General features: G+C 44.9%; 1 protein-coding gene across 4 annotated transcripts in view; it reads left to right on the top strand.

The window, feature by feature from the left end:
* The window catches only part of C7H1orf226 (chromosome 7 C1orf226 homolog), a 343,498-nt gene that overhangs the window by 282,129 nt on the left and 46,488 nt on the right, over positions 1-14,881 (top strand). For all 4 annotated transcript variants that reach the window (XM_008264164.4, XM_051857177.2, XM_051857180.2 and 1 more), the window contains exon 5: positions 9,966-10,074. In XM_008264164.4, coding sequence (XP_008262386.2) covers positions 9,966-10,074 — 109 coding nt within the window. The remainder of the gene's footprint in view (positions 1-9,965; positions 10,075-14,881) is intronic.

Raw genomic sequence — 14,881 nt, 5'->3', positions numbered from 1 at the left:
ACTACCCTAAAGAGGGTTTTGTATTCTCACTGCAAGAATTAAGACAGAAGGCTGAGAGAAGGCAAAGAGTTTCCTCAACGCTTTGTGGCAGGTTGGACCTTCTACCCTCAGGTGCAGCTCTTTGGGCTATGACTCGGTGAAGTCCAGTGACAGGACACCAGCTGACGGTGAGACCCAGCAGATCTTGAGCAAGAGGAGGCTTGGAGGCTCCCCTGGGTCTTGGTTGGACAGGAGCACAGATGTAGGCCCAGGAAGCTTTGCAAGTGCCTCAAGACCTTTCATAGTCTCTGCAGCCAATAGGTTCTGTGATGGCTTGGAGAGTGGTTTGAGTGTTGCCCAAAGGCCAAGTGTGTTGGAGACATGGTCCCCAAAGTCCTTTGTTAGTGGTTGATAGGTACATATTAATTGCTAATGGATTTAGAGTGGAGGTTTGGGCAGCGAGTTAAACCACCACCTGCAATGCTGGCATCCCCTGTCACTGATGGTTAAAGTCCTGGCTGCTCTACTTCTGATTCAGCTCCCTAATAATGCACCTGGGAAAGCTATGGAAGATGGCCCAAGTACTTGGGCCCCTGCCACCCACACAGGAGATCCAGATGGCATTCCAGGCTCCTGGCTTCGGCCTGGCTCAGCCCTGGACATTGAGGAGCCATTTAGGGAGTGAACCAGCAAGTAGAAGTTCTCTATATCTCTGTCTCTCCCCATCTCTGAGTGACCCTGCCTTTTCAAATCATTAAGTCTTTTTAAAAAATTCTAAAACAAAAAAGAGTGGAGGCTTGGTGTGGGCATTTGGCACAGCAGTTAAGATGTCACTTAGGATGTTAACATCCCATAACAGACTGTTCAGGTTTGAGTCCCAGCTTTGCTTCCAATTCCAGCTTCCTGCTAGGAGGCGGCAGATAATGGTTCCAGTACTTTGGTCCTTGCTACTTACGTGCGAGACCCAGATTAAGTTTCCGGCTTCTGGCTTTGGCCTGGCACATCCTTGACTGTTGTGGCATTTGGGGAGTGAACTAGTGGATGGAAGGTCTCTGTCTCTGTTTTTATGTCTCTGTCTCTGCCTTTCAAATAAATTTTAAAAATTAAAAAAAATAGCTTATTGTCAAGCTGGGTTTTTATTTTAGCTGGAGATAAATGTTTGATGAGATAAAGGTTTGATGATGAATGCAACTCAGTTTGGCAGTTGCCTCTTCTGGAAATAAATGTGATGCTTTCATCTGAAAAAAAATTTTTTGAAGAATAAAGGGTGGAGTTTTGGTTTGGTTATGGTGTCCAGGAGGTCTGTAGGTCACTGGGATTTGCCTTTGGGAGGTAGTTCTTGAGAGAGTTGGTTAGGAGTCCAGCCCAGCCTTTCTTTCTCTCCTCCCAGATCCCCAGCGTGGTCTTCCATCTGCATGTGTTCACCACTCATCAGATGCCAGACCAAGAGGCTGTCTAGTCTTGGACTGCAAACCAAAACAAGCCTTCTTCCTTCCCAAGTAGTTTCTTGCAGGTATTTTAGCTAACGGAATGGGAAATGACATTAGTCAGATTCTATAGTCAGCAGACAGTCCCTTGGAAACGAGGGACATTGGAACAGAATACTATTATCTAGGGAAATGTGGCTGTATTCGAGTTTTCTGGAAAATTGCAACCAATAGCATATGTATTTGGATATGTGTGTGTACACATGCATATGTTAAGATTTATCTTAAAGAATTGACTCATTTGATTGTAGAGGTTCAGAAGTTTGAAGATTTATAACCAGGAAGCTGGAGACCCAGGAGAGCTGAGTAATTCTAGTGTAGTCTAGTAGTTCTAGTTCTGAGTGTAGTTCCAGTCTGAGTCCAAGGGCCCCGAAGAACCAAGAGAGCTGACGGTATAAGTTCCAGTCCAGAAGCTGGTGCGCTTGGGACCCAGGAAGAGCTGAAAGCCAGAGATGACCTATGTCCCAGGTCGCGCTTTCAGCCTTCTTCCTCCATTCAGATCTTCTGTTTATGAAATGGGGACCCTCAGCATGTGCGAGGGCCATCTGCCTTACCTAGCCTGCCAACTCAAAAGTTACCTCATCCGGAAACACCCTCACAGATCCCCGCAGAATAATGTTGAGCCGAATATCTGCCCTCTCGTGGTTCAGACGTGCTAACACATAAAGCTCACCACCACACCAGCCGTGCTGTTTTAGAGCTCATTATTTCAAAGAGGAGGAGGATGACAGAGTAAGATAAGGTCACATAGCCAGAGATGGGGAATAAGGGATGAGAACTTGAAGACCAAAGTGCAACATAATTGATTCTAGTTGGGCCCAAAAATGTGAGACCACGAAGAAAACAATGTGGCTGCTCAGATTTCATGAATTGTTCTTTGGAAAGTACACAGTAAAGAAACATAGCTTAAAAACAAGTGTAGGTGCAGTCATTGAGAGACCAGAAATCCTGAGTACTTTGGGCTCATGGAAAAAGTGGAAGTTTAGAGAAAGAAATGTCAAGGAAGAGAGAGTTAACACATGCAAGGCGAGACGCTCAACTCCATTTTTCTAAAAAGTTCTCTTTTTTTCCTTCTCAAGAAGCCTGATATTCCAATTAGAAATGCTAAAACATATGTGATTTTTAAGAAGCAGTTCAAAAGCCATGAGGAAAAAGTTCAAAGATGTATTTCTTTAAGTGTTTCCAGGCCTCAGTTACTTGGGTTTTGGGGCCCCAAAAAATGATTGTGGAACTGTGACTGTCTTTGCAAAACCATGAGGAGTGGATGAAGTATGAGACGGTAAGAATAAAACATCCTGCTTTTTGGGAAGGAGGGAAACCTGGGCCCAGGAATTAAAGGCTGGGGAGGTTGGGATGGCCCAGAGCAAAATTCTGGAAGAGATCATTAAGCAGAGTGTTTGTGAGAAGAAGGAAAATGAAATAGTGATCACTAGGAGCCAGTCCTAAAATCCAGTTCCTCGAGTCTGCTCAGGGACTCTGCCTTATAGCAGCTGCACAAATGAGCTTTGAACATTTGTGTTGACCACAGTGTGAACTAGCAATGAGATGCTATAACTAAAGTGAGAACATAATCAGAGATGCTCTTCTAAAATTCAATCTAGGAGGTAGAATATACTTATCCAAATATGCCATGTGCACACAGTTCTATGAACTGCATTTTTTCCATGTATTTTTTACATTTTATTTAAGGTATACAGATTTCATGTATTTACTATATACAGATTTGGGATCATAATGATGCTTCCCATACTACCCTCTCTCCCACTCATGCTCCCACCCTTCTTCCTCCTCCCTCTCCTATTCCCACTCTTAATTTTTATAAAGATCTATTTTCAGTTTACTTTATACTCATAATATTGACCCTACAGTAAGTAAAGAGATCAACAAATAGTATGAAGAAAAAAACAGTTTCCAACAGTCGAGCCAAGGGCTGTTAAAAATCATCGAATCTGAAAATATCAATTTCACTCTTCTACATTACATTTCTGGTATTCTATTAATAACCACAGATCAGAAAAATATGGTATTTGTCTTTTGGGGACTGGCTTATTTCACTAAGTATAATGGTTTCTAGTTGCATCCATTTTGTTGCAAATGACAAGATTTCTTTTTTTTTTTCTTTACCACTGTGTTGTATTCCATAGTGTATATATACCATAATTTCTTTATCCAGTCTTCCAATGATAGGCATTGGGGTTGATTCCATATCTTAGCTATTGTGAAATGAGCTGCAAAACCCATGAGAGTACAGAAAACTTTCATCCACTGATTTCATTTTGATTTCAGTTAATTCCCAGGAGTGGGATGGTTGGGTCTGTATTATGAACTGTATTTCAAGAGTCAGTGCAAGTTGGATATAGGAAAAATTAACAAGGAAGATGGAACTTGTATTTACTGAGCAAGTAACTCATGTTGGATGGAATGTGTGTGTGTGTGTGTGTGTGTGTGTTTTAATACTTAATGCTATGAAGAGGTCATTAATGTGCCTACTTTAGATGAAGCAGTATTATATAGTATGTTTGCTGAAGGCCAACAGCTAGGAAGCAGCAAAGCTAAAACCTGAACCTGAATCTTTCTCATCCCCAAACCCATGCCCTTTCCACAGTGAAAAACTGTTGAAGCAATGAGGGATCTGGAAAATGGGCTAGTTGAGGAACCATCAAAGGAAGAGTGTTTCTCTTTAAAAATAAAAGGAGTAAATATAAATATGGTGGCTGTCACTGATATTCAGACCATTGCCATTTGTAAAGACTAGCCTCGTTCCCTCCAGTACCAGAGGATAGAATAGGTCAGGAGTCTGGGAGTAATGAGAGCAGTTACCATTTGTTCACCACTTGCTGTAAGCTAATCCCTCCGTGTACATTCATTCCTTTGCCTCCATGATGGAGGTGCAGCCCTGTGATCCTCCCCATGTCACAGGTGAGGAACAAGGGGCAGATGGAGGTCCAAGCCAGGATCCTAAGCTGCTAAATGGCAGAGACTGTGCTGAAATCCAGGGCTGTCCCACCGGGGGCCAGAGTTCTCAACCATTTCCCTCCACGGTACTCCTCGTGGTACATTTACACTCAACAAAAGGGAAAAATTCCAAGTAGTCAGAACCTCCTATAAAAGCAGTGGGTACTGTGTGAAGGTGTGAATTGCCTGTCCTGTCCCTGGCAAATCCTGACTGACAGGGTTGTGGGGTTGGATCTGGGCCTGAAGACCTCACAGGTCTCTTTCTGCTCTGAAATCTCTATTTTTACCCTGTGATTCTAAGAGAAATAAGTTTACCTATGGACTAAGCCTGGGAAGGGTGCTGGTGGTGGTGGTAGATCTGATAATTCTTTATCACTTTGTCAAATTGAATTCCAATGTGTAATAAACCCCAAATCTAGTATCTCAAAGATAGTGTTTCTATTTTAGTCATTTTAGGTAAGTTTATAGATACTAGAGGCCTCAGAGAAGTTTGTTGTTAAAGCTTTTAAAGCATAATAGATTCATTAGTCAGAGAAATTATAATTCTATGCATGTTTTGAAATAAAAGCAGGAGCTCTTAGGAAATTCAATGAAAATCAAACCTAACAAAATCTTTGTAATCATTAACATTATGTGAACTGCTTTGATGTTCTACCCTTGATAATTAGAGCGGAAATTGACCAAGGTGCTTCTTTGCAGATAGAATCAAGGGTATCCTAGATGTAAGGGTGAAGAGGAAGAAGGAAAGAGAAAGGGACATCTTTCCTATTCTCTCGAGCGCTGATATTCCTCTCTCCTCCCTGAGTTTCTGCCATCCCCACAGTCAGAGTCCTTAAGAACTCCTTGTAATGGAGAAATTAAGAGTTCTTGGAATATATTGCAGGATCTGGAAATCTGGACCCAAGGCCTTCATTTGTTGACTTACTAATTTGCTGCTGATGAATGAGGTCATATGGAAAAACTTTCTACTGCTTGGTTGTGTTGGTGGAAACTTTTCCTAAGCGCTAACCAAATGACTAGAGGTTGCTTACTTTTAATAACAACACATTAAGTTTCTGAACCCAGAGTAGGGCAGAGCAGTCTCCAGAGAGCTCCAGTCCAAAAAGAGTGGCTGTATGCACGCACAGGTTGTCATCAGATGTTCTGAAAAGTTGTTTTGTCTATTAAGGTTAAGTTAAGCTTAGCTTGCCGCTGTCCCTGTTTGCCTTCTACATCGTGGTGTCTCGCTGCTGAGTGCCAGTTTGCATTCATATCTGCTGTGTCAGCTTTAAATTCAGTTCTCAGTCCCCAGGGCATTACATAACAATAAATTAAAAACTCAAAAAAAAAAAGTCAAGGAAGTTTTATGTGCGTTGCATCTGAACTAACTGGACCTGACTTCCTGGACCTGGGAGAAGTGAGCAGCCAGGTGGCCCATTTTAGAGATGCTCATTAATGACAGACTGAACCCCTCCCTGTCTCCTAAATAAGCGTCAAGAACCTTCCTTGTGTCAATCATTGTGCTGGCACTGGGCATGCCCAAATTGGCTCTTGTTCCTTGAGGGAACTCCTATGTAGATATCATAGTGGGAGACACGTGGGTCCAGAGCTGCTCAGGTTGCTACAGGGAAGGGGAAGCTTCTTGGAACCACGTCTTGAAGAATGCCCAGGTGTTTGCAGAAGTTGCATAGGTAGGAAGCTGTGTGCAGCTGGTTCTGGAAGCCTATATAGGTCAGGGTTCTGGAGATTTGAACTTGATCCTGAAGGCAGTAGGAAGCCTTTGGGTGATTTTAAAAATGAAATTATGGGATATAATTTGTGTTTTTAGCAACATGGAGAATGGGTTGGCTGTAGTTTAGCTGGGAATTGTGGGGAGCAATCCGGACTAGACTGAGTTACTGGAATTAAGACTTATTCTATGCATCTGCTCTCCCACAATATGGCGCTGGGAGAGAAGTAAACAGCTTCCGCACAGCTGCCTCCAGTTCAACCAATAAACTGTAGGACTTGCTCCTGATTGGAGAGCAGCGTACTCGGCGTGTGGGCAGCCGAGTTAGGATTGGCGGAGGAGGACTATAAAGGAGGAGAGAGACGGCATGCACGAGGAACATCTAAGGGGAACATCTGAAGGAACGCCTGTGCAGCCCCCGAGAGAGCCGGCCGGCGGTGTGCCGCTCCCCTGCGGAAGTGGGGAATGTGGCCAGGGGGAACTGCCCTTCCACGGAGGTGGAAGGGATAGTAGCCAACCCGGGAAGAACCAGCAGCAAACCCGGGGAGGGCCGAGCAGACGAAAGAACAGCGCAGGGTCCTGTGTTGCTCCTCCATGAAGAGGGGGAGCGACATAATGGTGCCGTGACTCGGATATGAAGCCTAGGCAGGGTTTAGTGTCGTTCCTCCACGAAGAGGGGGAGCGACAGGAATCAGTGAGGTACATGATTTAGCTGATGCTGGAGAAATCCAGGTGAAAAATGAAAACTACGGCAATACCATGGAGCAGAAGAGAAAAGTACATAGCAGAGACATCTTAGGAGGTAGGCTGCAAGGAACTTGGCCATGAATGACAGATACTGAGGAGCTGTAGAGGAAGGCATCAAGGATGTCACCAAGGTTTCTGGCTTCGGTGGGTGTGGTACCTCCTCACCAAGATGCGGCTCAGGAGAAAGGAGGTCACATTTGCTTGAAGAAGATAATGGGGGGCAGGTGCTATGGCTTAGCGGGTAAGGCCGCCACCTGCAGTGCTGGCATCCCATATGGGCACCAGTTTGAGCCCCAGCTGCTCCACCTCCAATCCAACTCCCTGATGATGTGCCTAGGAGGGCGCAGAAGATGGCTGAAGTGTTTGGGGCCCTGCACCCACGTGGGAGACCAGAGGGAGCTCCTAGCTCCTGGCTTCAGATCGGCTCAGCTCCAGCTGTTGCAGCCATTTAAGGAGTGAACCAGTGGATGGAAGACCTCTCTCTCTCTCTGCCTCTGCCTCTGCCTTTCTGTAACTCTGCCTTTCAAATAAATAAATAAATCTTTTTAAAAAAGAAGGAGAAGGAGAAAAAAATTAGTTCAATTGGGGAACATGACAAATTTGGGGAACTTGAGAGATGTTCAGGAGGTGTCCAGGAAGCTCCGTCAGGAGATGCTGGGGGATGATGTTGTCTGCATCCATGTAAGGAAGACAGACTGGCATCAGTAGAAGGTTGGGGACTTCATAGGCCCCAGAACTTTGGATTAGCTCGATTAGAAGTCATGTTGAACAGACATAACAACCTCTGCTTGAGGATCATGTAGAGTTGGTGGAAATCACTTCTAGCTGTTGAGCAGAGGTGAACTTGGATTTCCTTCCAATGGAAGCAAATGCCCACTTTTTTTTTTTTTTTTTTTTTTTTAGAAAGTGAGAGAGACAGAGAGAAAGGTCTTCCTTCCATTGGTTCACCCTGCAAATGGCCACTACAGCTGGCGTGCTGTGCCGATCCGTAGCCAGGAGCCAGGTGCTTCTTCCTGGTCTCCCATGTGGGTGCAGGGGCCCAAGCACTTGGACCATCCTCCACTGCCTTCCTGGGCCACAGCAGAGAGCTGGACTGGAAGAGGAGCAACCAGGACAGAACTGGCGCCCCAACCGGGACTAGAACCCCGGGTGCCGGCGCCGCAGGCGGAGGATTAGCCTAGTGAGCCATGGCACAGGCCCTATGCCCACTTTTTCAAATGTCTCTCCCTGGCTTATTGGGATCCTGTGGTGAGACTCGTGGTTCCTAGAGTGTTTAGAGGCTTTACCAGCAAGGAGATGTAAAGTGTACTTTACTAGCTATCTCGTCTTCCTGATAACCCTGCAAGGTGTTACTAGTAATTGTCCCATTTTACAGATAATGCCACTGAACCTCAGGATTTGCGTAATTTACCTTGTAATCAGTAGCAAAGTTGTAGGTAAGTTATAGACTCTAAATCCTGTTCTCTTTCTGCTATGCATAACAGACTTACACCAGAACAAACCAAGCCATTATTGAATCCTTGAGTGAAGATTGCCAGTGTTGTTATCGAGGGGGTGTTTTGTGGAAACGAGGAGGCTGCATAGTATTTACCAAGAGCGATACCCTCCCTGGCACCTCCACAACTGGTCCCACTGATGTGTACCAGCACTCAAACATGGTGGCTCTGGTGGTGCCCTGTCCTAGGCCTGCTGAAGATTCAGCCACTAGGACCTTGCTTATAATTTTGCTCCTTGCTCTGGCCTTTCCTTCTGCCTCTGCCCATGTCCCCTCTTCCCCATGCCCCAAGCAGTCAGACTGATCCTTTAGTTTGAAGTATAGGGAAGCCAGGCCTCTGCTGAAAATCCTCTGGGAATCAAAACCAGAAGGGAAGGGATTCTGGTGTTTCACAGAGCGGTGGTTTAAGTATAGTTTGTGGTAAAGGAAATGCAAGGCTGATTGCCTGGTATAACTGGTTTATGCTGTGCATCTATGTTGGAATGCTGCGCTGTACCCCATAAAAATGTATAGATGTTTCATGCTAATTAAAAATCTTAATTTAAAAAGTAGTAAGGTAGAAAAACCTCTGATGGTTTCTCCTTTCATTTCAAATAAACGTTCTGTTCCCACTTCCTGCAATGCTTTTGCCTGGATATCTCTGAGTGGCTCCTCTGGGAGATCTTTAAGGTCTCTGCCTGCCTGTGAGACCTTAAATATCAGCTCCTAAGCGCTGTCCCTTATTCTGCCTTATTTTGCTCATAGCGTTTATTTTCTACTTGTTTACTGACATCTCTAACATGTGAGCTCTGTGAGCTCAAGTCTTTGCCCTATTCCCACTGCATCCCTGGCTGGTGGGATAGGGCCAGGCACGCAGTTAAGAACTCAGTGGCTTTGATTGAATCATAGAATGGATGACTGGTGGCTGTGGTCCTAGCAGAGAGGGATGGGGAGCAGGGTCACTCTCACCACAAGACCTGTGACAATGAAACACAGTATCCTAGTCTGCCTCCCCCGACCCCTGTGTGATTAGTTTACTGTTGCTGCTTCCCCAAGTCTTCTCATTTGGGGTAACTGTGAGCTGGTATCAGAAAGCCTATGCCCCCATTTCCCTGGCTTGATTGTAGATCTTTTGCTTTGAGAAGGCTGGGAGCGATTTTTACTTCTGACACTCAAGTTACCAGGACAGGCTTGCCGCCCCAGGCAGTAGCTAGTGATGGCGTGGACTCCATGTCCTACTCCCACCCACTCTTCCAGCTCTGGCAATCGTGGTCAGGTCAGTGTTTGTGGAAACTGTTGAAAGCACCTTGTACAGTTTAGCTTTTTTTTTTTAACTTTTATTTAATGAATATAAATTTCCAAAGTACGGCTTATGGATTACAATGGCTTCCCCCCCCATAACGTCCCTCCCACCAGCAACCCTCCCCTTTCCCATTCCCTCTCCCCTTCCATTCACATGAGGATTCATTTTCAATTCTCTTTATATAGCTTTTTGATCACATAGGAAGACTTTTCTCTGACGACTTCTTCAGAGTGTCCATAGGCAGAGCTTTCCTACTGGGGATTTGAACTTAACATCATATTCAGTTCCTTTTTTCTCTCGCTCTTTCTCTAGGATCTTCTATGTCTCTCATGATTCCCAAGACTTGAAGATCTTCAGCTATATCGCTCGAGATGGTGCCAGCAATATCTTCAGGTGTAACGTCTTTAAATCCAAGAAAAAGGTAAAGATCACTCACTGGTCATCTACTGCTTTCCTCTAATGGACCCAGGGCACCCGTAACCTTGGACCCTCTCCCTGTTGAAGATTTAGAGGTGGCTATTTTAATACTGACATTGGGTTCCAATGATCTGCCCTTGCTCCCATGTATTGAAATTCTCTCCTAGTTTCGTATGAACTTTGTAGTAGTTACATATGGACAATTGCAAAGGGATGAGCCTGAACAGGACTAAGTAGCACTGGAAATGATGCTCACGCTAGCGTGCAGTAGAGAAGAACATTGTCATTTATGAAGACAAATGCTTCCTCGTAATCCTGTGTATTATTAGTGAGCTGCAGATCATGACATGTGGAAGTTTTATTTAAACTTACAGTGATACATACTGATTGTCTTGGATCGTTATTTGATACTTGAGTAAATGCAGCTTTTACAGTTCTGTAGAAGTATTCCTCCTCTCTGTTATCCCTCCAGAAATGTAATACACAAAACTGGGGTTTGGGAGAGACTTTCCCAACCTTTTGCAGAGGTTGGGAAACCTATTATGTAGCCTCACCTCTCCACCAGAACTCTGGGATTTGTGATGCAAGCAACCACCCCTCAATGGGTCCCATCTTCCTTGTCTCTAAAATCAGGATGATAGTCAAAGTCAGCATTTCCTAAGATGTATGCTGTAAAACATTTATCATCTCAAATGGTCCACATGGAAACTGCCCTATTTATGTTGCTGAGAGGTTAAAGAAACTCCTGTAACTTTGCTTAACCCAGCATTACTCATACTGATTTGGTTGTGGAACTATATTATTTTTCCATGTAATTAATATGTGAGACAGGGGCCCAAGTACTTGAGCCATCTTCTTCTGCCTTCTCAGGTGCATTAACAGGGAGCTGGACTGGGAGCAAGAGCAGCTGGGACACAAACCAGCACTCATATGGGATGCTGGTATCCCAGGTGGCAGCTTAACCTACCACACACAATGCTGGCCCCAGTGCATGGCCTTTAGGGGACATCTAAACTAATATGCAAACCAAAGCACCATGTTATGCTTTAAAAGGCATTTTAACAGGTTTGTAGGAACTTTGTCAAGCATGATGACAGGGTCAAGATTTACCAGGGCATGTTTCCCATTTCTCTACCCTAGCTCCAACAAACAGAATTATGCTTTGCTACATTAGCCTCTTCCTTTAAGGAGATTTGTGCTCTTACCAATTGTCTCAGTCTGTTTTCTGCTGCTACAACAGGAACATATTGGTGTCACGCTTCTGGAGACTGAGAAGTCCCAGAGCACGGTGCTGGCATCTGGTGAGGGCCTCTGTGCTGTCATCCCATGGTGAGAGGTGCACGGACAAAAAAGGACTGAACTTGATTTTGTAACATACATTCTTGGGGTAACTGACCCACTCCCATGCTAACAATATCAATCCATTCTTGAAGGCAGAACCCTCCTGGCCTAATCACCTCTTATTAGGTAGACCCCACTTCCCATCACTGTTGGATGAAAGATTATGTTTCCAACACATTGAAGCTATAGTATCCATCCTGTGCCCAGGCTTTTAAAATGCTGATCATGGAATTGGATAAAAAGTACCAGAACTGGAAAGGTAGGAGGAAAAAAGAGGGTATCTTGCCAGACTTCACCTACATAATAGTACGTAAGAGAAGAAAAAAAAAATGAGGCCCAAGTTGAGCTGCATATTAGCTAACTAATAGAAGAAGGAGTAGGGAGAGGATGAGAAGGAAAAGCGTTGGAGCTGGAGGTGAACGGATTTAGGGCCTGGGAGAATGAAAGGCTCTTCTGCAGTTTTGAGGTGCAGTGAATACCCAAGTTCCTGAGAGTTATAAATTACATCATGAATAACGTTTTTGGCAGATGCAACTTAAGACTGAAATCCTCTTTTAATTCATTTTGAGACTTTGTGTTTCTGCCTTTAGTTTCATGTGTAGACTGCATCATATCAACCTGGGAATATATTAGAGCTACAAATACCCTGATCATTTAACAAGTACTTTAATGATTAGTCTTATTTTATCCTTATCACATGTAAGTAAAGAAGGTTAAGATAGGTCGCTTTCACCCTCTCCCTCTACTTTACAGAGGAGTAAATGGAGGCTTAGAGAGATTAAATGACTTGCCCACGTTCCCAGGAGCAGACACTGGGCGGGAATCAGGAAGACATGTAGAGCAAAAGAATCTTGAGCAAGAAAGTGAAGGAGACAGTTAAATCAGGAGACTTTAAAAATGTTGTGGAAATGAAATTAAAAGCTAAATTTATTTTGGTACAAACATTTTTGAAATCCATCCGTATGCAGTCTTTAAAAAGTTCATGAAAAATGCATGGATTTCAAAATTCTTTTGCACCAAAAACCTTCTTAACTTTTCACTGCATTTTTCCACAAATTTTTTGAAGTACCCTTGTAATTGCGTTGCCATTGGATAGTAACACATACATGGTAGGGGCATGGTGGGGAGCGGAGGGGCATCTGATTCTTCTGCCAAAACCGGAATCTAAGAACAATGCCCACCTGGAACTTTGAGCTTAAAAGGAAGCATGGAATCAAGTTCTCATTACCCAGTGAAAAGGAGTAGTCATCTGGTCCCTCTCATACCATTTTTTGCTGCGTCTCATATCTCTCGGAGCTGATTCTGATCTCTGGCTCCTCTATTCTCTATGTTTCTTTCGCCTTCACCTGCTGAGACTGTAGCCCTTCATAAGAGGGTTGGTTCTCAGGCCCCTTGCTGGCCTGGAGCCACACAGCTGAGGGAATTGTTCCAGACAGCCTGGGCTGTGAGCCCCACTGCTGCTGAACTATAGGTGGGAGGGCCAGTTTCCAAGCCTGCAAAGAGAAGTGAATTGTTTAGGAAAGGAAGCAGAACTAGGGAGGGGTAGGAACACGTCTGCGAGATTTTTGCACACCATCCTGGTTAGCCTCCAAGCTCAGGAAAGAGTATTAGTTGGCAAATCATGGAAATCCCTAAGAGGTAAGGAGAAAGGACTGTAGACCCTGAGGAGAGGAGATGTGGCCTGTGAGGTTATTTCTGGATCAATGGAGGTCAAAAGGGAGATCTGCCTGGAAGCCAGCTGGCCTGGATCATCTCCAGAGGGCTCAAGTTGATCCTAGCCTAGGAAAACCTTGTCTGGGCTCCTTGCTGAGGCGGGGCTTTGGTTATTTCTTTTTTTAAAAGATTAATTCATTTATTTGAAAGTCAGAGTTAACACAGAGAGATAAGGAGAAGCAGAGGGGTGGGGTAGGGTGGGTATTTCATCTGCTGATTCACTCCCGAGTTGGCCACAACGGAGCTGCGCCGATCTGAAGCCAGAAGCCAGGAGCCTCCTCCGGTCTCCCACGCGAGTGCAGGGGCCCAAGGTCTTGGGCCATTTGCCAATGCTTTCCCAGGCCATAGCAGAGAGCTGGATGGGAAGTGGAGCAGCTGGGACTTGAACTGGTGCCTATATGGGATGCCAGCACTGCAGGCGGCTACACCACACCTGCTACGCCACAGCCGAGGACTTTGGTTATTTCACATCACATCGAGTCCTCTGCATGCATCCCCAGGGCACGTTTCCAGGGCACGTTTCTCACTGCAGGGCTCTAATGCAAGAGTCATCCTTGGCATATGGCTCACCTTGAGGCAAGACATTGTTTCTTCTGCTGATTGGCAGTCTGATCAGGTGCCTCAACCCTCTCAGGAGATGGCCTCCATCCTCCTTGCTCCTGCCCTCATTTTTGTGCTATACCTGTGATTCTTTTAGTCACCCACACAGATGGCCAAGGGGGTTTCCATCTTGGACATTCTTTTGGGAGAAAGGTTTTCATTTGGGCTTTCACCAGATAGCAGGATATTGCAGAACTATAACATAGTACCTGTTGTTTTATTGTTCTAGAGCTCTTAAAAGTTTTAGCCTTATACTAAGTCAAATATTAATAGCTGACTTGGTTTCAGGTATTTGCTATGTGCCTGAGACTGTTCTTTATTTTTTTGACAGGCAGAGTTAGACAGTGAGAGAGAGAGAGACAGAAAGAGAGAGTTATAGATAGTGAGAGAGAGACAGAGAGAAAGGTCTTCCTTCCATTGGTTCACTCCCCTAATGGCCGCTACAGCCGGCGGTGTGCCGATCCGTAGCCAGGAGCCAGGTGCTTCCTCCTGGTCTCCCATGAGGGTGCAAGGGTCCATCCTCCACTGCCTTCTCAAGCCACAGCAGAGAGCTGGACTGGAAGAGGAGTAACCGAGACTAGAACCCAGGGTGCCGGCGCCACAGGAGGAGGATTAGCCAAGTGAGCCCCGGCGCTGGCCCCTGAGACTGTTCTAAGCTCTGGAGAGGAATTATCTTATTTCAACAGCAGCCCTGTGAGATAGCTGCTATTATGCCTTTCATGTTATAGATGGGAAAATCGAGCCTTAAGGAACTCATTGTAAGTAGTGGAGTCAGACCTGAATTCAGAGGGTGTGATTCTGGACCACTCGGTTAAACCATTGTCCATGGTTCATTCGACAGTAGTAGCAAAGGAATAGTTTTGTCCTCCAAGACCAATTTGTAACTGGGTTCAACTGTAGTCATTACTTAAAAATAAAGAGCTCCTTGCCTCTGAATGGCCCACATCAATTTGACGTAGATTTTCCTTGTTTCACCTTAGTATCTCTGTGTGGCCAATATGATTCCATTTTATCATTGAAGAAGGAAAAGACCTAGGAAAGTAACTTACCCAGGTCACACAGCAGTGCTACTGAGATTACAACCAGGCTCCCTTGCTTCCCCTTCCAGGCCTTTGAGCACTAAACCCTGTTACACGAAATTCATATAACAGACACGT

The sequence above is a fragment of the Oryctolagus cuniculus genome, chromosome 7 (assembly GCF_964237555.1).
Source record: "Oryctolagus cuniculus chromosome 7, mOryCun1.1, whole genome shotgun sequence".
NCBI lineage: Eukaryota > Metazoa > Chordata > Mammalia > Lagomorpha > Leporidae > Oryctolagus > Oryctolagus cuniculus.
Note: the sequence above shows the minus strand (reverse complement) of the source record. Positions and strands in the feature narration are given on the sequence as shown.